Genomic DNA, 26,075 nt, shown 5'->3' on the forward strand with positions numbered 1-26,075 from the left:
GACCACAGCCCAGGCTTTTCAGCAGGCGTTATAACTGCAATATAGACTGACAACGAACAGAAAGTCACACTTGATGTACAAAAAACTTGTGCTAATACAGTATCTTAACTTATATACAGCCCATTGTTCACTCTAAATGCAAACACTTTATTTAAAGAATAAATTCTCAAACCGCTGTGCAAATGAAACAAGTCATTTTTAACCGATCATGGTGATTCGGCATGTTTCTCTTTAGAGAACCAGAAGCAGAGGATTGCAGAGAGTACGACTTCCAGTAACAACACACAAAGTTCCATCACCTCCATCTGGTAGAAACACAAAAATCCCCAAGAATACATTATATTAATAAATATATGTAAATATAGTTTGCTAAATAATGGCCTTAAAGTAGTAGTGTATCATATTTATATGCTTGACATGGTCTTACCTTCAAATGATGTTGATTGGCTGAATTCCAATCAGCCAGGTCAACAGTGATCATATAAGCTGCAATTGCAGCTACAATAATGCAGCCACAGTTAATGTTGAGGGACAACTGGAACAAGAGTCACACATTAATTTTGAAATAATGAATCTAATCAATTGATTACACTAAAAATCATCTTCACTAGCTGTAATGTATTATTCGTCAGGTGTCTATTGAGTTTTACTTACATGTAGTAATCCTGGATATTTGAACAACAGGTTGGACACAACTCCAGCGATGATGAACTGAGGAGGAAGAGAACACAGCTTAGAGTCGGCTGTACACACTGACTAAAAGTATCAGCACATTGTCACACTTTGTTAAGAGTTCTTTTATAAATTCATCTGCTTTACTCAGTGCATGATTTTTACAATTTAGTTCTTGTTTGAGCAAAGACTTACAAAGTATTCCGGTGAGGTGGGAAACTCTGAATAGAGTGAAAAGAGACTGATCCATATCCTGCGTTGCAGCAAAAAGAATTCCCATTCCAACACTGAAAACACTGCTCATCATCTGCAGGGACTGACAGGGGCACAGAGACTAATAAATGATACACTCACATGTCAGTAAAAGTTGATGATTCTATTATTTACATAAGACTGTACAGTTCGCCGTGTAAACTTAATATATGCAGTAAACATAAGATTCACCTATAATCTCAGCTGCAGAGTATACAAAAAGGGTGCACGTACTGACATGTATTAATGCATAAATTACTTCATGCGGTATAAATGCAGGAGAGTTCAAAATGTACATGAAGAAGTATCTTTATCTTGTGCATACCTAAATGCAACAACAATAGTTCATTATGAGTATTATTTTCATGCACGAATTCATGACAATGTGCGTGTTGGTATTGGAAGGGCATCTTGCATGAACTGTATTGTAAATATATTTTTTAGACATTCAATCACAAAGTCACACAAAAGAATGACTAAAATATTCTGTATCAGTAATGCCTTGATTTAAGTCTTTGCAAAGTTGCAAAACTAAGGAAGATATTTTCTTGACCATTATCGAAAAGGCAAGAGGTAATTCTAAAATTATCTGGAACCAGTAAAAAAAACTAACAGGACATCACAATAAAGAAAGGAAACTGCTTGAAGTTAAAGTAAATTGAAAGCTTACACAATCCAGGGGAAGTAGTGGAAGTTCTTAACCACTACTTTATTGATTCTGTAGCTACCCTTGCACAATGTTTTTCATATGAGTACACAAATGCTTGTCCAGTTAATACAATGGAACCAGCTTTCAGCATAAGCAATGTCACTGAATCAGAGGTTACCAGAATGATTAGATCTCTTAAGCTAACTAATCCTATTGTAAGGTTTAAAAGTGAAGTTAATTTATACATTCAAGTTAATTCACAAAATATATATTTGCAATGTTTACACAGTTAATTATTTATATATCTGTGCTGTATTATTTACACATTTACAGGTTCAAATATTTACATCAGCATCCTGTGAAGGCTGAAACAGTATTGAATCTGCTTCTGTGGTTTTACCTCATTACAGTTGGATCTGCCTCAGTCTAGCCTATGATTGGTTGGTTTAGTCACATGTGCCTTAGAGATGAGGAAGTGTTGTTGTTATGACTCTGATGCCGGGAGCTAGAGTAAAAGTGCTGCTTAAGAAGTCACCTGTCTCCATCCTGCTATTTTCTCTTATGAAGAGTGTCAGATTACCACCTATCGAATCCTCATTTTACACTATTACCAAAATTATTAACCTCTCAATTTCTCAGGGAATGTTTCCAAGTGTGTGGAAGTCCACTGTTGTTGTTCCAATATTCAAAAGTGGAGATCCCCTTTCTACCTGCAATTACAGGCCTATCAGCATCCTACCTACAGTATCAAAGATTGCAGAGAAAGTACTAGCTGAACAAACCATTTGCCATCTGAACACTAGCCCTTTCGCCCTGCACCTAATGCAATTTGGCTTCAGAGCCAATTATTCAACTGAGACAACCAACTTTTTTTTCACAGAAAAATCAAATCTCTAGTGGATAAAGATGGCATTATCAGATCTGCGTTTCTTGACCTCAAGAAGGCATTTGATACTGTTAATCATAGAATTCACATGTCTAAGTTATCTAGTTTCATTTTTTTCTGCAGATACACTTAAATGGAAAGAATCATATTTGTTAAATTGATCTCAGTATGTCCAAGTACAGAATCATCAATCAGCTGCCCTTTGTCTGTCCACAGGTGTCCTACAAGGATAAATCCTAGGCCCACTGCTATTTACATTATATATCAATGACTCCCCATCTGTATGTCCTGACACCAATATCCAAATGTATGCGGATGACACTGTAATTTATGTACATGGTGGCAGCATGACACAAGTTGCGAATGAACTCACAAACTCCATGGCTCATTTAACAGCATGATTAAAGCAATGCTGTTTGCAACTAAATGTGTCTAAAACAGTATGCATGTTTTTCACCAGAGACAAACAGTTCTAGTGTAAAGCCAGATATCTTTGTGTCAGGGGAGAGGCTACAGGTCGTATCTGAATACAAGTACCTTGGAGTTCTGATTGATTCCAAACTTTCTTTCAAGGCTCAGGTGAAAAAGGTCTGTAACCGGGTCATTTCCCATATCATTTCCTGTTTAACAACCTGGTCACAGGCTAGCAACACTACTCTAAAACCAATGGAGTCTTTGTATAATTGAACACTTAAAATCCTATGATTTCTGTAGCTTGGTAATTTTGTATCGGTGGCAGCGTTCTCTCACCTGGACTGAGTGGCTCATTGTAATCTCCTTGGATATCCATGTCAACATCGGCACAAGCCATGGTGCTTCTCTGATCTGGAAGGATGATGGTGTTCCTCACGACTTATAATCACAACTCATCAAGTTTTACTGCAAATAATTTCTCCTTTAGCCTTGCACACTGCAGTAGCCTTAAAGGATCGGTTCACAATTTTTGAAGTCTGTCTTAAAACAGTAGCCAGGTGTCAATATACAATGAAACAGGTTTTGCTCGCTGTAATCATCCCTCCTGTTCATAGTGACCATTAGAAGATCCCCTCCAAATGCGCTTACTATGTAAGTGGCGGGGGACAAAATCCACAGTCCTTGTTTTGAGTGAAAATGTATTTAAAAGTTTATCTTGAGATAATATGAGGCTTCAACCATCTGAGTTAGTCAAATAAAGTGAATATCTTCCACAGTTACAGTATTCTTATTAAAAAATTCCCTCTTTATGTGTCGATGGACAGTGTTTTGCTGTTCAGCGGCAGTGGAAGGACTGTAACAAAAGAAGGAATTTGCTACTAAAAATAGTAACTTTGAAAGATATTGAATTGACTAATTGAACTAATTTGGATGGCTGAAGCCACATAGTTTGCACAGAAGTAGGGCTGTGAATTTTGTCCCCAATCATTTACATTAAAAGTGCATTATGAAGGGATCCTTTAATGGTCAGTGTGAACAGGAGGAATGATTACGGCAAGAAAAACATGTGTATGTGTTCATTTGGACACCTGACTATTGTTTTAGGACAGACTTTAAAAATTTTGGGCCTATTTAAAATGATTTATTTACCATTTAAAATGTTTAACTTCATGATAATGTTTGAGGCTGTAGTTGTAGTGTCATTGTATGGGGTTGAATTTTATTGCGAGATGTAATATTTTTCTACCCCATATATGTAATTAAGGTGCACAAGATATTAGAAATACATTTCAATATAATATAAAGCAAGGTCGCTATTGGCCTGAAAGACTTTTCACTGTGTTGTCAAATGAGAGATTTAAATATTTGTAGGTGTTCACAGATCAAAACATTTACAGTTCAGTATAAGATCATAATTCCTGAATCCACTGATGCAATTGTGCATCAGTGGAGTCAGAAATTATGATCTTATACTGTGAAGCCAGTTTCATGATGGCTAAATATACGAAACAAGTTTAGTCTTCATCGGACAAACTGGATCATCATTAATGATATTTAAACTTCACATTTTAATCTACAAATCAAATGAGTACACTATAATTCTACACGAGTTTTTCAAACAAAAAAAGTTGCCTTGAATCTTGGTAACTTATAAATATTTTAGTGTTTCTTAGATGACACATTTAACATACATGCAGAGAAACACACAGACACTGTATGCAAACTTTGAGATGCTTGCAAATGTATAGTCCCTATTGCAAATATGCAAATATAACATTTATTAAAGGTCTTAGATTGGGATTCTTACCACGTTCAACTTGATCCAATTCTATTTCTTACTCTGCATCTGTCTCAAACAAGTGCCTCGCTCTTTAGGCATGATTTTCGCTTCCCTGCAAACACTTTGAAAGATGATGTCACTTTATGCCTTGACTTCCTCAACCTGCCCAGGGTGTCTACAATATCATTATGTTCAACCCTCTGTGCCTTATTGTCAGAGGTTGTGGGTTTTATTATTTATGATTTAACCAAAAAACACTTTTATTAACATTTATGAGCATTAAGAAGACTAAGTATTTGGTCTTATGTGTCCTTACAAGAGAAAGAGTTAGAGACATAGCAGAGAATTGGTGTGCCAGGTTATTTCCTTTTATTTGACCATTCACCACAGTTTGTCTGAACTTGGTTTCTACTGTAAGAAAAGAAATTAGAGAACTTTAATGTTTCTTGCCCAGGAGAATGAAGAACACATTTGCATGTGATGATTCAATGATCATCACCATACCACTTGGGAGTCTCAGAGACGCTCAAGATGGTCAACTGATGCCGGAGAAATTTCACTGTGTGTTCAAAGACTCCTACAAGGTTTTTGTTATAAGGGGAAAACCTAAGCCTTTTGGGGTAAGTTGAATTGTTCTCATGCAGGTAGAGCTATGACTAAAGGCTGATGCTTATATATTCTGACTTCATTTTGACTGCATTGTAATCCAGTATTCTTCTCTTTTTTTATAAGGCAGCCCAGGCCATCGCTGGTGTGTTTGTTATCACACTCGGTCTGATTTTTACCCAGGCAGATGACCCCATTAAGGTCTACACTTTACCCAGCCTCCTGGTAAATACAGTTTCAAAGCTAAAAACTGAATTCACTCTTGAATTCTGGATGATTCTGTGAAAAACTCTTATGATTAATGAAAAACATAAGTACAAATCAATTGTTTTTATATTTCTATTGGTCTTTAATTTTATTGCATAATATCTTTATTTCACCATGCTATGCTCTTGTACTTCCTTTTGCTTCTGTGAATTAATAAAGCTTATCTTAACTTGCTTCCCTCAATATGTGTGCTAAGTATTATATTTCTGTGTAAAATCATTTATATGTTTTTATCAATATGTTAGTTTGTGCTCTCTGGTTTCCTGACCTATGCTGCTGGACAATCTCCAAACATGCACGTGGTAAGTAAACTGAAAATTAACATTTTGTTTGCAACTGAAAAGTTCACAAAGTGGCAAAAGTTGAACAGACTCCTTCTTAAGGAAAAAAAGTTAATTATTTAACTACAATAGATGAATTAACCCCTTAATTTGAGAATGATTGCTTGTGCTGACTAGAGTATTATTCTGCGTACAGTAATTTAATGTTTCTAATCAGATTTTCTTTAGGATGTTTCTGACAGGATTTTTTTTTCTAAATTTCTTTAAAACAACTCTTTCATTTCATTTAGATTAAGATTTACATATCCAAACCCATTTTTCTGTATCTTTTATCTTCCTCATGCAAAATATGGTGTTAATGCGTTTGCAAAATAAGTAAAACATAGCGACACAGTCCAACATAGTATTTAAAGTTGATGTATTATTTGTTGTGAGCAGTAGAAGTACATATTAAAGAGAGATTAAGAGAACTTCCAGACATAAATCAAGTTTTAATTACATTTGCCATTAAATTAGAGTTTGAATTGTGTCTAAATGATTTCTCGTGGTAAACTTGTATCGATAAATGAAGGATTGTAACCAACAAACATATTTTTAGGTTATTTTCAAACAGATGATGTAGGAGAGATGTGTCAAAAAAAACAAAAACTGCACATCTGGATTTGCATGTGAATCCTTTTATTTGATCATTTAATCACAGTTTGTGTGAACTTGGTTTGTAATGTAGTAAAAGAAATTAGAGAATGTTTATATATATATATATATATATATATATATATATTTTTTTTTTTTAATTTGCGTCCTCATGACTTTTCAGTGACATCTGCATCATTACTGTTTCCCTTCCAGACAAAACTGTCATTTTCTCACATTTCACACATTGATTTAAATGTAGGGCTTTCATTCTCAACAGCATACTTATAATGCAGAAAACTACACAAGCTGATTAGACTGACTGGCAATTTGTGACCAGCGTAGAAGAACTAATTAATGATACCATCTGGTATGTTATAAATTGGATTAAGCCTGTGGACACTGAGGCCTCGAAGGCAAGTGGAAGAGAACAGTTGCAACTTCAGTTTCACTCACTACCTTTCTGCTGTTCTGTTTTTACCAGAGCAAGACCTCTCATATAGCAGTAGGCCTCTCTACAGTGGTCTGACTCAAAGCTGAGGGGTTTTTAGCTCAGTAAGTAATCGGTGTCACCAGAGTGGACATCTTTGTCGTTCCCTTCACAGCCTCGTTAACAACTGTGAGGAACTACACGTGGCAACATGTGATTGTGAACTGGTGCCTGTGTTGTGTTCTGCATGGCAGTGTGTCCTGATGGGTGTAGAGGTTTTCTCCTCCTGATGGGTGGCTTGTTTTGTAAACTTCTGACTGTTCTCCTTTGTGTTTCCCTCTGGGTTCTCTTCTTGTCTCATTTTCCTCTGTGCATCCGTTTGACATAAGGGTGAAATTTCTGAAAACACCACACAAGCTCTATGTGTGAACACATGCATGCTGTGTTACAGCTTTTGTTTTTGGTGTTTTGGAATGCATTTAGGGTTAAAACAATTTTCTGTAGATGCCTGTGTTCTTTGTCTGTTCATATTCACCCAATAGGGAACAATTATCTGTATTTCAGAAAGATAACACTGCATAACAAAATTAAACCAAAAGATTAAATGCACAAACTAATAAAGTGCAAACAGCAATATTAAATTGGATGACCTGGAGAACTTAAGTGTTGTACTTTATTGTAAAAGCCTAAACGGCAATAAAAAACTTAAAATCGCTCTGTTTTCATATTTCCCATCTACCAATAATTAACCGGTAGGACCAACAGAAGGAAAAAATACAAAATATTGTTGAATACAAAAAAATCTGTCAGTTGAAGTACTATTCAAAGAGTGTAAAGAAATACATAAAAACTTAAACCTCACTGTGTGTTCAAAGACTCCTACAAGAGTTAAGAAATATGCATGTGTTTTACTCCTTTTGGCAGATAGATAAAAAGTATTTCCTCTTTTTTTGCATTTTTAACTACTAAAAACAGTTTCTCAGTAAAACAGCTTCCCCCAAACCTCAACTGCTGCCTGCTTGTGTTACTTTAAGTAAAAACGACATTCTTTATTTATTCTTCAAGCTCCAGTCAGTGATAAAAGTAAATTTCAGTGTCTTGTCATTTGTAAATACCACAGTGATACAGTTATTTAGTATAAAGTTATAGAAATCTGACGGGCTTGAACTTATTCATTATTTATTATACATTTCAAGGACTCTGTACGTGCACCTGCTTTGACAAAAGTAGCGTATCGGTAAAATACATTACGTGCTCCACTGCCAGAGTAGAGCATCTAGAATAACCCCACCCGAAAATAGAGTCAATCTTATACTTTCTATGTCCTCCATACAACATTTTAGCTCAGAAAGACAGTTGGAGCCACATTTTATTCACTTTGTTGATGTTGTATTCAACATTGGTGCCTGGTCATTACTGAAATGTAACCCTAACCATGGAATTTACTGATGTGACAGAACCTTTAATCGTTAAAATTTTCAGTTGTTTAATGCTGTTTTACATCCTAAAAAGGTGTTTAATTGGCTCCTTTAATTTAATGACAATCTTAATATTGAATGCTGTCTCAAGTAAAATATTTTGAGTGCATAATGTGTAGAAAAGTTTTATTTTTTCTAAAACCCTTTATTTCCTTTTTTCTTTCTTTCATCATAGCTGTGAAGTCCTCAACCTGAATGCTACTTGATGCCACAGCAGTAAAGAGATGAGAACGAGAGTCCAGCTTCCGAGCACTAAGATTTTAATGGATGAAGCTCAAGCATGACATGACATTTCATTATGATCCTGTAAATTGGAAATTGACATATAATACACACTGTCACGATGGTACGCCTCTGGTCTGTAAAGTTTGTTTTAATGAATAGGTATGAATCAGTGTTTATATTGTAGATGAGTTTTTTTTATTATGTATTTTACAAAACAAAAACAATAGCAGGCACATCAATCCAGACAATGTTGTGCTGTCACATTTCTTTTGTCTCCAGTCTGTGTTATGACACATTTGTACAGATGATTAAAATGTTTCAAAGATGTTGTTGCATTCTTTTATTCGCCACAGTTTACTTGAAATAAAGTATTTCCACCAGTGGCCAGCGTTCTGTATGTGAAACCGGCTGAAGATTTGAATGCAGCTGAAAAAAAAAAAAAAATTTTTTCACAAAAATTTCCACTGATAAAAAAGCACACATGTGAAACCACTCTCACAAACCTTTGCAAATAGAGAGACTGAGCAGCACTGACACCCGCTACTACCATTACACAAAGAGATGTAGAGGGTAAAGAGGATAAAGAATGTTTTTTTTTCTTCATATTAGAGAAGCTGACATGTTTACCACAAGTCTCATGTTCTCATTGTCAGTCAAACAACAGACCACAGCCCAGGCTTTTCAGCAGGCGTTATAACTGCAATATGGACTGACAACGAACAGAAAGTCACACTTGATGTACAAAAAAACTTGTGCTAATACAGTATCTTAACTTATATACAGCCCATTGTTCACTCTAAATGCAAACACTTTATTTAAAGAATAAATTCTCAAACCGCTGTGCAAATGAAACAAGTCATTTTTAACCGATCACGGTGATTTGGCACGTTTCTCTTTAGAGAACCAGAAGCAGAGGATTGCAGAGAGTACGACTTCCAGTAACAACACACAAAGTTCCATCACCTCCATCTGGTAGAAACACAAAAATAACCAAGAATACATTATATTAGCAAATTTATGTAAATACAGTTTGCTAAATAATCACCCAAAAGTAGTAGTGTATCATGTTTATATGCTTGACATGGTCTTACATTCAAATGATGTTCATTGTCTGGATTCCAACGAACCAGGTCAACAGTGATCATATAAGCTGCAATTGTAGCTACAATAATGCAGCCACAGTTAATGTTGAGGGACAACTGGAACAAGAGTCACACATTAATTTTGAAATAATGAATCTAATTAATTGATTACACTAAAAATCATCTTCACTAGCTGTAATGTATTATTTGTCAGGTGTCTATCGAGTTTTACTTACACGTAGTAATCCTGGATATTTGAACAACAGGTTGGACACAACTCCAGCGAAGATGAACTGAGGAGGAAGAGAACACAGCTTAGAGTCGGCTATACACACTGACTAAAAGTATCAGCACATTGTCACACTTTGTTAAGAGTTCTTTTATAAATTCATCTGCTTTACTCAGTGCATGAGTTTTAGTTCTTGTATTAGCAAAGACTTACAAGTATTCCGGTGAGGTGAGAAACTCTGAATAGAGTGAAAAGAGACTGTTGTATCTCCTGTGTTAGAGCAAAAAAAATTCCCACTCCAACACTGATTAGACCGCTCACCATCTGCAGGGACTGACAGAGGAACAGAGAGTAATAAAGTCCACCGTGTAAACTTAATATATGCAGTAAACATGAGATTCACATATAAACCCAGCTTCAGAGTATACAAAAAGGGTGCATGTATTAATGCATGAATTACTTCATGCAGTATAAATGCAGGAGAGTTCAAAATGTACACGAAGAAGTATCTTCATCTTGTACATACCTAAATGCAACAACAATAGTTCATTATGAGTATTATTTTCATGCATGAATTCATGACAATGTGTGTGTCTGTACTGGAAGGGCAAAACCACATAAACACATGAAGATAAAATCAGTAACACAAAAAAATAAAATATACTTAAACTATCAGTATAAAATGTGAATACATGATGTAATCAATTCATGTTTGTTGCAATGAAAGGAGAGAACAAATTGTGATTATTAATGGATTCTCAAAATGAGATGTATTTTCATCCAAATCATGCTAATAAAACACTAAATGAACAAACACCACCCAATGATTTTGAATTTTTGTATATTGTGCACATGCTATACATGTGAAACTTCAGCTTTTATGACCTTTTAAGAAGTAGAATCATGTTACCACAAAAACCCCTCGACCAAGCGTTTTCTGTTGTTACTGTCCATACTATCTGCACGGTTATTTTGGATGCCCTTCTTTACTTCACCTCTAGTCTTTCTGTGACATCTTCCATGCACTGTATTGTAAATATATTTTTTAGACATTCAATCACAAAGTCATACAAAAGAATGAGTAAAATATTGTGTATCAGTAATGCCTTGATTTAAGTCCTTGCAAGGTTGCACAGCTAAGGCAGATATTTTCTTGACCATTATAGAAAAGGCAAGAGGTAATTCTAAAAATATCTGGAACCAGTAAAAAAAACTAACAGGACATCACAATAAAGAAAGGAAACTGCTTGAAGTTAAAGTAAATGGAAAGCTTACAAACAATCCAGGGGAAGTAGTGGAAGCTCTTAACCACTACTTTATTGATTCTGTAGCTACCCTTGCACAATGTTTTTCATCTGAGTACACAAATGCTTGTCCAGTTAATACAATGGAACCAGCTTTCAGCATAAGGAATGTCACTGAATCAGAGGTTACCAGAATGATTAGATCTCTTAAGCTAACTAATCCTATTGTAAGGTTTAAAAGTGAAGTTAATTTATACATTCAAGTTAATTCACAAAATATATATTTACAATGTTTACACAGTTAATTATTTATATATCTGTGCTGTATTATTTACACATTTACAGGATCAAATATTTACATCAGCATCCTGTGAAGGTTGAAACAGTATTGAATCTGCTTCTGTGGTTTTACCTCATTACAGTTGGATCTGCCTCAGTCTAGCCTATGATTGGTTGGTTTAGTCACATGTGCCTTAGAGACAAGGAAGTGTTGTTGTTATGACTCTGATGCCGGGAGCTAGAGTAAAAGTGCTGCTTAAGAAGTCACCTGTCTCCATCCTGCTATTTTCTCTTATGAAGAGTGTCAGATTACCACCTATCGAATCCTCATGTTACACTATTACCAAAATTTTTAACCTCTCGATTTCTCAGGGAATGTTTCCAAGTGTGTGGAAGTCCACTGTTGTTGTTCCAATATTCAAAAGTGGAGATCCCCTTTCTACCTGCAATTACAGGCCTATCAGCATCCTACCTAAAGTATCAAAGGTTGCAGAGAAAGTGGTAGCTGAACAAATCATTTGCCATCTGAACACTAGCCCTTTCGCCCTGCACCTAATGCAATTTGGCTTCAGAGCCAATTATTCAACTGAGACAGCCAACTTTTTTTTCACAGAAAAATCAAATCTCTATTGGATAAAGGTGGCATTTTCGGACCTGTGTTTCTTGACCTCAAGAAGGCATTTGATACTGTTAATCATAGAATTCACATGTCTAAGTTACCTAGTTTCATTTTTTCTTCAGATACACTTAAATGGAAAGAATCATATTTGTTAAATTGATCTCAGTATGTCCGAGTACAGAATCATCAATCAGCTGCCCTTTGTCTGTCCACAGGTGTCCCACAAGGATAAATCCTAGGCCCACTGCTATTTACATTATATATCAATGACTTCCCATCTGTATGTCCTGACACCAATATCCAAATGTATGCAGATGACACTGTAATTTATGTATATGGTGGCAGCATGACACAAGTTGCGAATGAACTCACAAACTCCATGGCTCATTTAACAGCATGATTAAAGCAATGCTGTTTGCAACTAAATGTGTCTAAAACAGTATGCATGTTTTTCACCAGAGACAAACAGTTCTAGTGTAAAGCCAGATATCTTTGTGTCAGGGGAGAGGCTACAGGTCGTATCTGAATACAAGTACCTTGGAGTTCTGATTGATTCCAAACTTTCTTTCAAGGCTCAGGTGAAAAAGGTCTGTAACCGGGTCAAATTCAATCTTTCAAATTTCAGGTTCATTCGCAATTACATGTCAACCAAAGTGGCTAAGATGTACATGCATTCCATGGTCATTTCCTATATCATTTACTGTTTAACAACCTGGTCACAGGCTAGCAACACTACTCTAAAACCAATAGAGTCTTTGTATAATCGAACACTTAAAATCCTTGACAAGAAACCGGTGCATTTTCATCATTGCCCAATATTAAAAAAAGAAATTGTTGAGTTGGGAAAACATGATTAAATATGTAGATGTTTGTCTTATGTAGAAGATTATATATGTGTTGATGTTGTATTTGTCGCTCTTACCCCCAACACAGCAAGTTGTTTCTGCAGCAGGTTATGCAGCAGTCCCTGCTTATCTGGTATGATTTCTGTAGCTTGGTAATTTTGTATCGGTGGCAGCACTCTCTTGCCTGGACTGAGTAGCTCATTGTAATCTCCCCAGATATCCATGTCAACATCGGCACAGGCCATGGTGCTTCTCTGATCTGGAAGGATGATGGTGTTCCTCATGACTTATAATCACAACTCATCAAGTTTTACTGCAATCAATTTCTCCTTTAGCCTTGTACACTGCAGTAGCCTTAAAGGATCGGTTCACAATTTTTGAAGTCTGTCTTAAAACAGTAACCAGGTGCCAATATACAATGAAACAGGTTTTGCTCACTGTAATCATTCCTCCTGTTCATAGTGACCATTAGAAGATCCCCTCCAAATGCGCTTTCTATGTAAGTAGCGGGGGACAAAATCCACAGTCCTTGTTTTGAGCAAAAATGTATTTAAAAGTTTATCTGAAGATTATATGAGGCTTCAACCATCTGAGTTAGTCAAATAAAGTGAATATCTTCCACAGTTACAGTATTCTTATTAAAAAATTCCCTCTTTGTGTGTCGACGGACAATGTTTTGCTGTTCAGCGGCAGTGGAAGGATTGTTACAAAAGAAGGAATTTGGTTCTAAAAAAAGTAACTTTGAAAGATATTGAATTGACTAATTGGACTAATTTGGATGGCTGAAGCTTCATATTAGTTTGCACTTACATTAAAAGTGCATTATGAAGGGATCCTTTAATGGTCAGTGTAAACAGGAGGAATGATTACCGCAAGAAAAACATGTGTCAGTGTTCATTTGGACACCTGACTTTTGTGTTAGGACAGACTTTAAAAATTTTGGGCCTATTTAAAATGATTTATTTACCATTTAAAATGTTTAACTTCATGATAATGTTTGAGGCTGCAGTTGTAGTGTCATTGTATTGGGTTGAATTTTATTGCAAGGGGTAATATTTTTCTACCCCATATATGTAATTAAGGTGCACAAGATTTTAGACATACATTTTGATATAATGCGATCCAATACATCATCACCACAAAGTAACGCTTCAAAAGGGATCATAGAACTGAGTAAATGCCTAAACAATTAAAGGAGCAATGTCAATAATAACTAAACATTTTAAGTGAGGCAGCATTGCAGGGCTATTGTATTACTTTGCAGTAACCAGTAACACACTGTACAAGTGTTTCTATGTTTTTGTCCATATATGGTCGACAACCCTGTATGATATGGTTTTATTCTAGTCGTTCCTGAGCACAGTCTGTTTTTGCAGCTGGACAAATTGGAAAGAAATAATACAGTAAATAAAAAAAAAGTGAAGATTAAATTGAAGTTAAAGCAAGGTCGCTATTGGCCTGAAAGACTTTTCACTGTGTTGTTAAATGAGAGATTTAAATATTTGTAGGTGTTTACAGATCAAAACATTTACAGTTCAGTATAAGATCATAATTCCTGAATCCACTGATGCAATTGTGCATCAGTGGAGTCAGAAATTATGATCTTATACTGTGAAGCCAGTTTCATGATGGCTAAATATATGAAACAAGTTTAGTCTTCATCGGACAAACTGGATCATCATTAATGATATTTAAACTTCACATTTTAATCTACAAATCAAATGAGTACACTATAATTCTACATGAGTTTTTCAAACACAAAAAAAGTTGCCTTGAATCGTGGTAACTTATAAATATTTTAGTGTTTCTTAGATGACACATTTAACATACATGCAGAGAAACACACAGACACTGTATGCAAACTTTGAGATGCTTGCAAATGTATAGTCCCTATTGCAAATATGCAAATATAACATTTATTAAAGGTCTTAGATTGGGATTCTTACCACGTTCAACTTGATCCAATTCTATTTCTTACTCTGCATCTGTCTCAAACAAGTGCCTCGCTCTTTAGGCATGATTTTCACTTCCCTGCGAACACTTTGAAAGATGACTTCACTTTATGCCTTGACTTCCTCAACTTGCCCAGGGTGTCTACAATATCGTTTTGTTCAACCCTCTGTGCCTCATTGTCAGAGGTTGTGGGTTTTATTATTTATGATTTAACCAAAAAACACTTTTATTAACATCTATGAGCATTAAGAAGACTAAGTATTTGGTCTTATGTGTCCTTACAAGAGAAAGAGTTAGAGACATAGCAGAGAATTGGTGTGTCAGGTCATTTCCTTTTATTTGACCATTCACCACAGTTTGTCTGAACTTGGTTTGTGCTGTAAGAAAAGAAATTAGAGAACTTTAATGTTTCTTGCACAGGAGGATGAAGAACACATTTGCATGTGATGATTCAATGATCATCACCATACCACTTGGGAGTCTCAGGGACGCTCAAGATGGTCAACTGATGCCGGAGAAATTTCACTGTGTGTTCAAAGACTCCTACAAGAGTAAAGAAATATGCATATGTTTTGCTCCTTTTGGCAGATAGATAAAAAGTATTTCCTCTTTTTTTTTTTTTTTTTTTGCATTTTTAACTACTAAAAACAGTTTCTCATTAAACAGCTTCCCCCAAACCTCAACTGCTGACTGCTTGTGTTACTTTAAGTAAAAACGACATTCTTTATTTATTCTTCAAGCTCCAGTCAGTGATAAAAGTAAAGTTCAGTGTCTTGTCATTTGTAAATACCACAGTGATACAGTTATTTAGTATAAAGTTATAGAAGTCTTACAGACTTAAACTTTTAAATATATTTCAAGGATTCTGTACGTGCACCTACTTTGACAAAAGTAGCGTATCGGTAAAATACATTACGTGCTCCACTGCCAGAGTAGAGCATCTAGAATAACCCCACCCGAAAATAGAGTCAATCTGATACTTTCTATGTCCTCCATACAACATTTTAGCTCAGAAAGACAGTTGGAGCCACATTTTACTCACTTTGTTGATGTTGTATGCAACATTGGTGCCTGGTCATTACTGAAATGTAACCCTAACCATGGAATTTACTGATATGACAGAACCTTTAATCGTTAAAATTTTCAGTTGTTTAATGCTGTTTTACATCCTAAAAAGGTGTTTAATTGGCCCCTTTAATTTAATGACATTCTTAATATTGAATGCTGTCTCAAGTAAAATATTTTGAGTGCATAATGTGTAGAAAAGTTTTATTTTTCTAAAACCCTTTATTTCCTTTTTTCTTTCTTTCATCATAGCTGTGAAGTCCTCAACCTGAATGCTACTTGATGCCACAGCAGTAAAGAGATGAGAACGAGAGTCCAGCTTCCGAGCACTAAGATTTTAATGGATGAAGCTCAAGCATGACATGACATTTCATTATGATCCTGTAAATTGGAAATTGACATATAATACACACTGTCACGATGGTACGCCTCTGGTCTGTAAAGTTTGTTTTAATGAATAGGTATGAATCAGTGTTTATATTGTAGATGAGTTTTTTTTATTATGTATTTTACAAAACAAAAAAAATAGCAGGCACATCAATCCAGACAATGTTGTGCTGTCACATTTCTTTTGTCTCCAGTCTGTGTTATGACACATTTGTACAGATGATTAAAATGTTTCAAAGATGTTGTTGCATTCTTTTATTCGCCACAGTTTACTTGAAATAAAGTATTTCCACCAGTGGCCAGCGTTCTGTATGTGAAACCAGCTGAAGGTGTGAATGCAGCTGAAAAAAAAGTTGCAGATATTTCCACTGATAAAAAAGCACATATGTGAAACCACACACACAAACCTTTGCAAATGGAGAGACTGAGCAGCTCACACCCACCACTACCGTTAAAAAAAGAGATGTAGAGGGTAAAGAGGATAAAGAATGTTTTTTTTCTTCACATTAGAGAAGCTGACATGTTTACCACAAGTCTCATGTTCTCATTGTCAGTCAAACAACAGACCACAGCCCAGGCTTTTCAGCAGGCGTTATAACTGCAATATAGACTGACAACGAACAGAAAGTCACACTTGATGTACAAAAAAACTTGTGCTAATACAGTATCTTAACTTATATACAGCCCATTGTTCACTCTAAATGCAAACACTTTATTTAAAGAATAAATTCTCAAACCGCTGTGCAAATGAAACAAGTATTTTTTAACCGATCATGGTGATTTGGCACGTTTCTCTTTAGAGAACCAGAAGCAGAGGATTGCAGAGAGTACGACTTCCAGTAACAACACACAAAGTTCCATCACCTCCATCTGGTAGAAACACAAAAATAACCAAGAATACATTATATTAATAAATATATGTAAATATAGTTTGCTAAATAATGGCCTTAAAGTAGTAGTGTATCATATTTATATGCTTGACATGGTCTTACCTTCAAATGATGGTGATGTTCTGATTTCCAACGAACCAGGTCAACAGTGATCAGACAAGCTGCAATTGCAGCTACAATAATGCAGCCACAGTTAATGTTGAGGGACAACTGGAACAAGAGTCACACATTAATTTTGAAATAATGAATCTAATTAATTGATTACACTAAAAATCATCTTCACTAGCTGTAATGTATTATTTGTCAGGTGTCTATCGAGTTTTACTTACACGTAGTAATCCTGGATATTTGAACAACAGGTTGGACACAACTCCAGCGACGATGAACTGAGGAGGAAGAGAACACAGCTTAGAGTCGGCTGTACACACTGACTAAAAGTATCAGCACATTGTCACACTTTGTTAAGAGTTCTTTTATAAATTCATCTGCTTTACTCAGTGCATGATTTTTACAATTTAGTTCTTGTTTGAGCAAAGACTTACAAGTATTCCGGTCAGGTGGGAAACTCTGAATAGAGTGAAAAGAGATTGGTCCATCCCCTGCGTTGCAGCAAAAAGAATTCCCACTCCAACACTGAAAACACCGCTCATCATCTGCAGGGACTGACAGGGGCACAGAGACTAATAAATGATACACTCACATGTCAGTAAAAGTAGTATGATTTGATTATGTACATAAGATTATACAGTCCACTCTGTAAACAAAAAGGGTGCATGCACTGACATGTATTAATGCATGAATTACTTCATGCGGTATAAATGCAGGAGAGTTCAAAATGTACACAAAGAAGTATCTTTATGTTGTGCATACCTAAATGCAACAACAATAGTTCATTATGAGTATTATTTTCATGCATGAATTCATGACAATGTGTGTGTCTGTACTGGAAGGGCAAAACCACATAAACACATTAAGATAAAATCAGTAACACAAAAAAATAAAATATACTTAAACTATCGGTATAAAATGTGAATACATGATGTAATCAATTCATGTTTGTAACAATCAAAGGAGAGAACAAATTGTGATTATTGTTGGATTCAGAAAATGAGATGTATTTTCATCCAAATCATACTAATAAACACTGTCTAAATGAACAAACACCACCCAGTGATTTTACCTTTGTGTATACTGTGCACACGCTGTACATGTGAAACTTCAGCTTTTACGACCTTTTAAGAAGTAGAATCATGTTACCACAAAAACCCCTCGACCAAGCATTTCCTGTTGTTACTGCCCATACTATCTGCACGTTATTTTGAATACCCTTCTTTACTTCATTTCTAGTCTTTCTGTGACATCTTCCATGAACTGTATTGTAAATATATTTTTTAGACATTCAATCACAAAGTCACACAAAGGAATGAGTCAAATATTAGGTATCAGTATGCTTGGACTTAAGTCTTTGCAAGGTAAACCATGTATGATACTGAGTAGCAATGTATGTGAGGGGGAAAGAAAACCTTACTTCCCTTTTCCTTTGACTAACTGTAAGTTACAAACTAATTTGTAAGTTGCATGTTACTCTCACATCTACTACAATCAAATTAATACTCATAAAATATCATATGATATAATGCAAGATCCCTGAAATTAATCCTTACGTTATAATATTCAATATTTGTTCTGGGGTGAGAAACCTTTTGAGACAGTAGTTTGTAGTGTTGTATTTTAAAACAGAGCAGTAGCTCAGGTAGAGTATGTTGTCCAGTAATTGCAGGGTCGGTGGTTCGATAGCTCTTCCTCACTACATGCTGAAGTGTCCTTGAGCAACCTCCCCCTGATGAGAAGTGTACACCATCAGGTTGTGTGTGTGTAAGAAGGTAAATGTGAGCTTTTGTAAAGTGTTAAGCATTGCTCTTGTGCTATGTACTGCAAATCCATATACAGATCAGATTTGTAAGACTTTGTGGGACCCTTTTGGAGCTCACTCTGTCCAAATAAATTTGTGAGACTGTCAAAAGCCTTCATAACCACTTTGACACCATATTTCATGGCTGCTGCATGGCATTGCATCACAAGTGTTGATGTTGTATTTGTCGTTCTTACCCCCAACACAGCAGGTTGTTTCTGCAGCAGGTTATGCAGCGGTCCTTGCTTATCTGGTATGATTTCTGTAGCTTGGTAATATTGTATCAGCGACATTGCCTCGCCTGGCTCATCGTAATCTCCTTGGATGTCCATGTCAACATCGGCACAAGCCATGGTGCTTCTCTGATCTGGAAGGATGATGGTGTTCCTCATGACTTATAATCACAACTCATCAAGTTTTACTGCAATCAATTTCTCCTTTAGCCTTGTACGCTGCCGTAGTCTTTAAAGGATCGGTTCAGAAATTTTGAAGTCTGTCTTAAAACAGTGACCAGGTGCCAATATACAATGAAACAGGTTTTGCTCACTGTAATTATTCCTCCTGTTCATAGTGACCATTAGAAGATCCCCTCCAAATGCGCTTTCTATGTTAGTGGCGGAGGACAAAATCCACAGTCCTTGTTTTGAGCGAAAATGTATTGAAAAGTTTATCTAAAGATTATACAAGGCTTCAACCATCTGAGTTAGTCAAATAAAGTGGATATCTTCCACAGTTACAGTCTTCTTATTAAAAAATTCCCTCTTTATGTGTCGACGGACAGTGTTTTGCTGTTCAGCAGCAGTGAAAGGACTGTAACAAAATTTGGCATCAAAATTTGGCACTAAAAATAGTAACTTTGAAAGATATTGAATTGACTAATTGGACTAATTTGGATGGCTGAAGCTTCATATTAGTTTGCACGGAAGTGGGGCTGTGAATTTTGTCCCCAATCATTTACATTAAAAGTGTATTATGAAGGGATCCTTTAATGGTCAGTGTAAACAGGAGGAATGATTACGGCAAGAAAAACATGTGTCAGTGTTCATTTGGACACCTGACTATTGTTTTAGGACAGACTTGAAAAATTTTGGGCCTATTTAAAATGATTTATTTACCATTTAAAATGTTTAACTTCATGATAATGTTTGAGGCTGCAGTTGTAGTGTCATTGTATTGGGTTGAATTTTATTGCAAGGGGTAATATTTTTCTACCTCATATATGTAATTAAGGTGCAGAAGATTTTAGAAATACATTTTGATATAATGCGATCCAATGCATCATCACCACAAAGTAACGCTTCAAAAGGGATCATAGAACTGAGTAAATGCCTAAACAATTAAAGGAGCAATGTCAATAATAACTAAACATTTTAAGTGAGGTAGCATTGCAGGGCTATTGTATTACTTTGCAGTAACCAGTAACACACTGTACAAGTGTTTCTATGTTTTTGTCCATATATGATTGACAACCCTGTATGATATGGTTTTATTCTAGTCATTCCTGAGCACAGTCTGTTTCTGCAGCTGGACAAATTGGAAAGAAATAATACAGTAAATAAAAAAATAGTGAAGATTAAATTGAAGTTAAAGCAAGGTCGCTATTGGCCTGAAAGACTTTTCACTGTGTTGTCAAATGAGAGATTTAAATATTTGTAGGTGTTCACAGATCAAAACATTTACAGTTCAGTATAAGATCATAATTCCTGAATCCACTGATGCAATTGTGCATCAGTGGAGTCAGAAATTATGATCTTATACTGTGAAGCCAGTTTCATGATGGCTAAATATACGAAACAAGTTTAGTCTTCATAGGACAAACTGGATCATCATTAATTATATTTAAACTTCACACTTTAATCTACAAATCAAATGAGTACACTATAATTCTACATGAGTTTCACAGTCCCTTAACAGCCTGCAAGAGAACCACAAACACAAAAAAGTTGCCTTGACTCTTAGTTACTTATAAGACTTCTATGACACATTTAACATACATGCAGAGAAACACATACAGTTCTTTATAAAAACACATGAACACTATTCAAACTTTGAGATGCTTGCAAATTCATGGTTTGTATTGCAAATATGCAAAGATAACATTTTAATAAAGGTCTTAGATTGAGGTTCTTACCACGTTCGGCTTGATCCAATTCTATTTCTTACTCTGTATCTGTCTCGACCAAGTGCCTCGCTCTTTAGACATAATTTTCACTTCCCTGATAATACTTCGAAAGATGAGGTCACCTCACGCCTTAACTTCCTCAACCTGCCCAGGGTGTCTACAATATCATCATGTTCAACCCTCTGTGCCTCATTGTCAGAGGTTGCATGTTTTAGTATTTATGATTTAACAAAAAAACACTTTTATTAACATCTATAAGCATTAATAAGTCAAAGTATTTGGTCTTATGTGTCTTTGCAACAATTTTTAAGTCTTGCTGAATTAGGCCGCATGCATACATTTTGTGGGTTTGTGTGTACTCGTGTGTAGGTGTGTGTGTGAGAGAGGGGAAGGGGGGGGGGGAGTTAGCGACAGAGCAGAGAATTGGTGTGAGTGTGGTGTGTCAGGTCATTTCCTTGTCGAACCTATTTGACAAAGCACACAATTTGAAGTCCGAATCAAGAGAATAAAAAACAAAAGGTATGTCTCAAAAAGTCTCCACAACAGAGCGTCGGTGAGTTGAATGGCTTTAACATTATCTTTAATGTTTCTTGCCCAGGAGAATGAAGAACACATTTGCATGTGATGATTCAATGATCATCACCATACCACTTGGGAGTCTCAGGGACGCTCGAGATGGTCAACTGATGCCGGAGAAATTTCACTGTGTGTTCAAAGACTCCTACAAGGTTTTTGTTATAAAGGGAAAACCTAAACCTTTTGGGGTAAGTTGAATTGTTCTCATGCAGGTAGAGCTATGACTAAAGGCTGATGCTTATATATTCTGACTTCATTTTGGCTGCATTGTAATCCAATATTCTTCTCTTTTTTTTAATAAGGCAGCCCAGGCCATCGCTGGTGTGTTTATTGTCACACTCGGTCTGATGTTTACCCAAACAGATGACTTCATTAAGTTCTTCACTTTACCCAGCCTCCTGGTAAATACAGTTTCAAAGCTAAAAACTGAATTCACTCTTGAATTCTGGATGATTCTGTGAAAAACTCTTATGATTAATGAAAAACATAAGTACAAATCAATTGTTTTTATATTTCTATTGTTCTTTAATTTTATTGCATAATATCTTTATTTCACCATGCTATGCTCTTGTACTTCCTTTTGCTTCTGTGACAATGAATAAATCCTATCTTAACTTGTTTCCCTCAATATGTGTGCTAAGTATTATATTTCTGTGTAAAATCATTTATATGTTTTTATCAATATGTTAGTATGTGGTCTCTGGTTTCCTGACCTATGCTGCTGGACAATCTCCAAACATGCACGTGGTAAGTAAACTGAAAATTAACATTTTGTTTGCAACTGAAAAGTTCACAAAGTGGCAAAAGTTGAACAGACTCCTTCTTAAGGAAAAAAAAGTTTATTATTTAACTACAATAGGTGAATTAACCCCTTAATTTGAGAATGATTGCTTGTGCTGACTAGAGTATTATTCTGCGTACAGTAATTTAATGTTTCTAATCAGATTTTCTTTAGGATGTTTCTGACAGGATTTTTTTTTCTAAATTTCTTTAAAACAGCTTTTGTTAAAGATAAAATAATAGGTTTGATTTCGTTTAGATTAAGATTTACATATCCGAACCCATTTTTCTGTATCTTTTATCTTCCTCATGCAAAATATGGTGTTAATGGGTTTGCAAAATAAGTAAAACATAGCGACACAGTCATATTATAGTATAGTATTTAAAGTTGATGTATTATTTGTTGTGAGCAGTAGAAGTACATATTAAAGAGAGATTAAAAGAACTTCCAGACATAAGTCAAGTTTTAATTACACTTGCCATGAAATTAGGCTTTGAATTGTGTCTAAATGATTTCTCTTTGTAAACTTGCTAAGAATTGTAACAAACAAAGATATTTTTAGGTTATTTTCAAACAGATAATGAAGGAGAGATGTGTTAAAAAAAACTGCACATCTGGATTTGCATGTGAATCCTTTTGTTTGATAATTCAGTTTGTATGAACTTGGTTTGAACTGTAATAAAAGAAATTAGAGAATGTTTTTGTAATTTTTTTAATATGTTGGTTCCTCGTGACTTTTCAGTGACACCCGCATTATTACCGTTCTCTTCCCCTTCCAGACAAAACTATCATTCTCTCTGAACATCATCAGCTTCTTCTGGTCAATTGCAGCTGTTTTTCTCTGCACGGTCGCGTTTTACACACCAATATGGCCTCCCCGGGTAAAGTAAAATATCATTTACAGTTGACTGAGTGATTGAGTGCAGCTCTCTGAAACAAAATAAATGTGTATTCACTTCCACCATTCTCTCAGCTTCCTTCACAGGTTCATGACGCTCCTCATGGAGGAGTCAAGGGGCTGATTATGACTCTTCTGCTTGTTGAAAAGATAATAGCCTTATTCTTGATCTACTGGCTGAGTAAAGCTATATGCAGACAACATTTCAACACTTTGGTATGCAACTTCCTTTATACTGCAGCTACATATATCACAAGAGGAATAAAGTATTTTGTGACTAATGGTGGCTGTTCTTCTTCTGCAGCCCATTATTCTGCTGAAACAAGGAGACTGAATAGACTGAACTGATGGAGGTCAACAAACGAAAGACCAAACAACGATATTTGTGGTACTTTTGACTTCCTGAATGTATCTAAGTGTATAACAGTCTGTCAGTGTCACATATTCCTCAACATACTGCACAACAAAGAATGAACGTGAAAGTTATTTTTTTTGTTTCAGAAAAAGTGGAAAAAAACAACAGATTGCATGTGAATATAGTGCACCACTTCTTAGATGTAAATTACCTATTATTTTTGTTTTTGTACAGCTCATCTACCTACTTATATTGCGTTGTTTCATAATTTTACAACAGTATGTCGTATCAAATCAGAAATAGAAGCGTTGCTGCCGCTGCACTTCACATACGCTTTGTTTTCTAAAGTGCTGTATCGTCTCAACTCCTGGATGTTTAGATCATACTTGAAAACTTTTTGTATCTTTCTCAACCAGGACAACATCATTCAAAGTGTAATTTTTAAGGTTGTAAAGGATGATGTCGGTAAATGTCGATGCAGGTGAGGGTTCGTGCTGCTTACAGAGCTGTATTTTGTAACTGTAGCCAACGATATGTTGACTCTGAATTTCATGAATCTTTTTGGATTGATTATTACTTGTTGTGATATCCAGCTGCTTAACAGATATCAAACTATCATGAGTCCTTTGTGACCCGAGGATTCATTTTGAGAGAAAAAATAAATCTTGATGTGTCATTATTTTACTAATCTCGGAATCATTGCAAACATTTTTATTTGTCTTAAAATTTCAATTAAATTCAAATTTCATTAAATCTCTCTTTGACTACTGCAGTGAGCGACTTCTTGTCGACGTGAATTTTCTGATTTCCATTGTGATTTCGCTGTCTAAACTTGAACTTAACTGAACTGTACTCACGCTGACAGTCATATACAGTCTTATTGTAAGACTTAATCCATTTTAAATGTTTATCAATGAGGCCTTTTGCTTTTCTATACTTATGTTTATATTTTGTATAATTGGTTGTTTTACTCTCTTGTTCGTTAATCACTTTGGAACTTTGTTTTGGACGTATAAATAAAGATCAATACTTTGTCTGTTTATGATTGTCTTCTTATGGACCTACAACACATTTTTCTACTGTGGATAATGCCAGATAGCAGATAATTAATAGCAATGAAACGTGTTTGTAGCAAATATAATTATTTAGGTGGAAAAAATAATCCGAGCATACAAAAGAAAAAAATCACCTTTTGCATTTGTGTTACTACCAAAAAATAAATCATTGTCAAGCTAATTTAAAGCTTAAATCCAAACACAAATGCGTAATTTACTGAACCCTTACATACTGTTTATATTCTGACCCTTAACAATATCCCGTCATAATTAGTCTAATAACACACCATAATAGTCTCAATACCAAACCTCGTAACCACAAATCTATTTTTCATTCATTAATACCTTATCAGTCATTAATAAATGTGTGATTTATCCTTAATTAAGCTTTCAGGGAGCAGAGAGAGTATATTCTTCAGGTTTTACACTAATTGTTTATGGAGAAAAACATTCATAATCTCATTATATTATGGTCTTATGTTATCTGAAACAGGAGAACATAACATCCATCATGATTTCAATGAAATTTATTGAATGTGAAGAATGTAACTAAATTTTTGAATGTACAAAAATGTGTATCAGCTGCACAAAAACCTTGTTAAAAGTTGAAATATTTCCATTTTTGTAGGGGAAGGTCATACAATTTGAGACTAAAACAATAGTGTTCAGGGTGTTTTTACTGCTCTAAGATGTAAAAACAGGTCAACCTGAACAGTATGTAAAGGATTAAAGGTATTGTCTGAGATTAGGTATTAAAAGTGATTCTTCTGATCTCTCTGCTCTTGTTCCCCAACTACTAGAAATAAAATAAACAATACATCTTGATAAAATTGGTGTCTAGGGCCCCCTGCTGTGAATTGTTGATGTGTTTTTGCTTTTAGTGTCATGTGAAGCCATGAGCAGCCACAAGAGGGAGATAAACACACACAAGATGACAAGTAAATTTACCTTTCTGTGAAGGATGGATTCTTGGAAACATTCATTTGACTTTCAAATGACTGTTGTATAAATGTTGTAGTTCCCAAAGCTCACACATTTACTGTCATTTTAATATTAGGTCACAGCTGTAGATAGTTCAGATAATTAATTAGGTGGATTCAGAAGTCAGGCTGTGTTTATTTGTCATGGTTTTAAAATCCTTGCATGGAGGTCACGCTATAAACAATCATAGCAGCACATGATGAAGGATCCATGTGAAGGAAGGGGAGAG

The 26,075-nt window shown here is 35.3% G+C and overlaps 2 protein-coding genes and 1 long non-coding RNA gene across 3 annotated transcripts; 1 reads left to right on the forward strand and 2 right to left on the reverse strand.

The window, feature by feature from the left end:
• Window positions 1–85: 85 nt before the first annotated feature.
• LOC121905528 lies at window positions 86–1,063 on the reverse strand. Its single transcript, XR_006098433.1, has 4 exons — window positions 868–1,063; window positions 655–711; window positions 428–535; window positions 86–305 (listed from the first exon to the last, which is right to left on the reverse strand). It is a non-coding gene; the product is annotated as an uncharacterized LOC121905528 (long non-coding RNA).
• An 8,223-nt stretch (window positions 1,064–9,286) lies between these two features.
• Window positions 9,287–25,894, reverse strand: si:ch211-269k10.4 (uncharacterized protein LOC100150242 homolog). The gene is made up of 11 exons (XM_042423661.1): window positions 25,814–25,894; window positions 19,276–19,445; window positions 17,709–17,828; window positions 17,496–17,552; window positions 17,269–17,376; window positions 17,056–17,146; window positions 12,949–13,130; window positions 10,098–10,217; window positions 9,892–9,948; window positions 9,665–9,772; window positions 9,287–9,542 (listed from the first exon to the last, which is right to left on the reverse strand). Exons 1-11 carry the CDS (start codon window positions 25,842–25,844, stop codon window positions 9,444–9,446), a joined length of 1,143 nt encoding a protein of 380 aa, XP_042279595.1. The 5' UTR covers window positions 25,845–25,894; the 3' UTR covers window positions 9,287–9,443.
• LOC121905525 lies at window positions 21,615–25,321 on the forward strand. Its single transcript, XM_042423815.1, has 7 exons — window positions 21,615–21,719; window positions 21,799–21,964; window positions 22,079–22,177; window positions 22,467–22,523; window positions 23,337–23,438; window positions 23,531–23,671; window positions 23,760–25,321. The coding sequence occupies exons 2-7, from the start codon at window positions 21,803–21,805 to the stop codon at window positions 23,787–23,789; spliced, it is 591 nt and encodes a 196-aa protein (XP_042279749.1). The 5' UTR covers window positions 21,615–21,719; window positions 21,799–21,802; the 3' UTR covers window positions 23,790–25,321.
• Window positions 25,895–26,075: the final 181 nt, after the last annotated feature.

Source organism: Thunnus maccoyii, chromosome 10, assembly GCF_910596095.1.
Source record: "Thunnus maccoyii chromosome 10, fThuMac1.1, whole genome shotgun sequence".
Taxonomy (NCBI): Eukaryota; Metazoa; Chordata; class Actinopteri; order Scombriformes; family Scombridae; genus Thunnus; species Thunnus maccoyii.

Excerpts from the sequence above, each read along its gene's own strand:
- si:ch211-269k10.4 (XM_042423661.1), bottom strand. The coding sequence starts at position 25,844 with ATGTTTCCAAGAATCCATCCTTCACAGAAAG. Across the intron at positions 17,829-19,275 it reads AACAACCTGCTGTGTTGGGG|TCCCTGCAGATGATGAGCGG; the intron begins GTAAGAACGACA and ends TGCCCCTGTCAG. Across the intron at positions 13,131-17,055 it reads TAAAGAGAAACGTGCCAAAT|ATCAGAGAAGCACCATGGCC; the intron begins CACCATGATCGG and ends TCATCCTTCCAG.
- LOC121905525 (XM_042423815.1), top strand. The coding sequence starts at position 21,803 with ATGAAGAACACATTTGCATGTGATGATTCAATGATCATCACCATACCA. Across the intron at positions 21,965-22,078 it reads GAAAACCTAAACCTTTTGGG|GCAGCCCAGGCCATCGCTGG; the intron begins GTAAGTTGAATT and ends TTTTTTAATAAG. Across the intron at positions 23,672-23,759 it reads GACAACATTTCAACACTTTG|CCCATTATTCTGCTGAAACA; the intron begins GTATGCAACTTC and ends CTTCTTCTGCAG.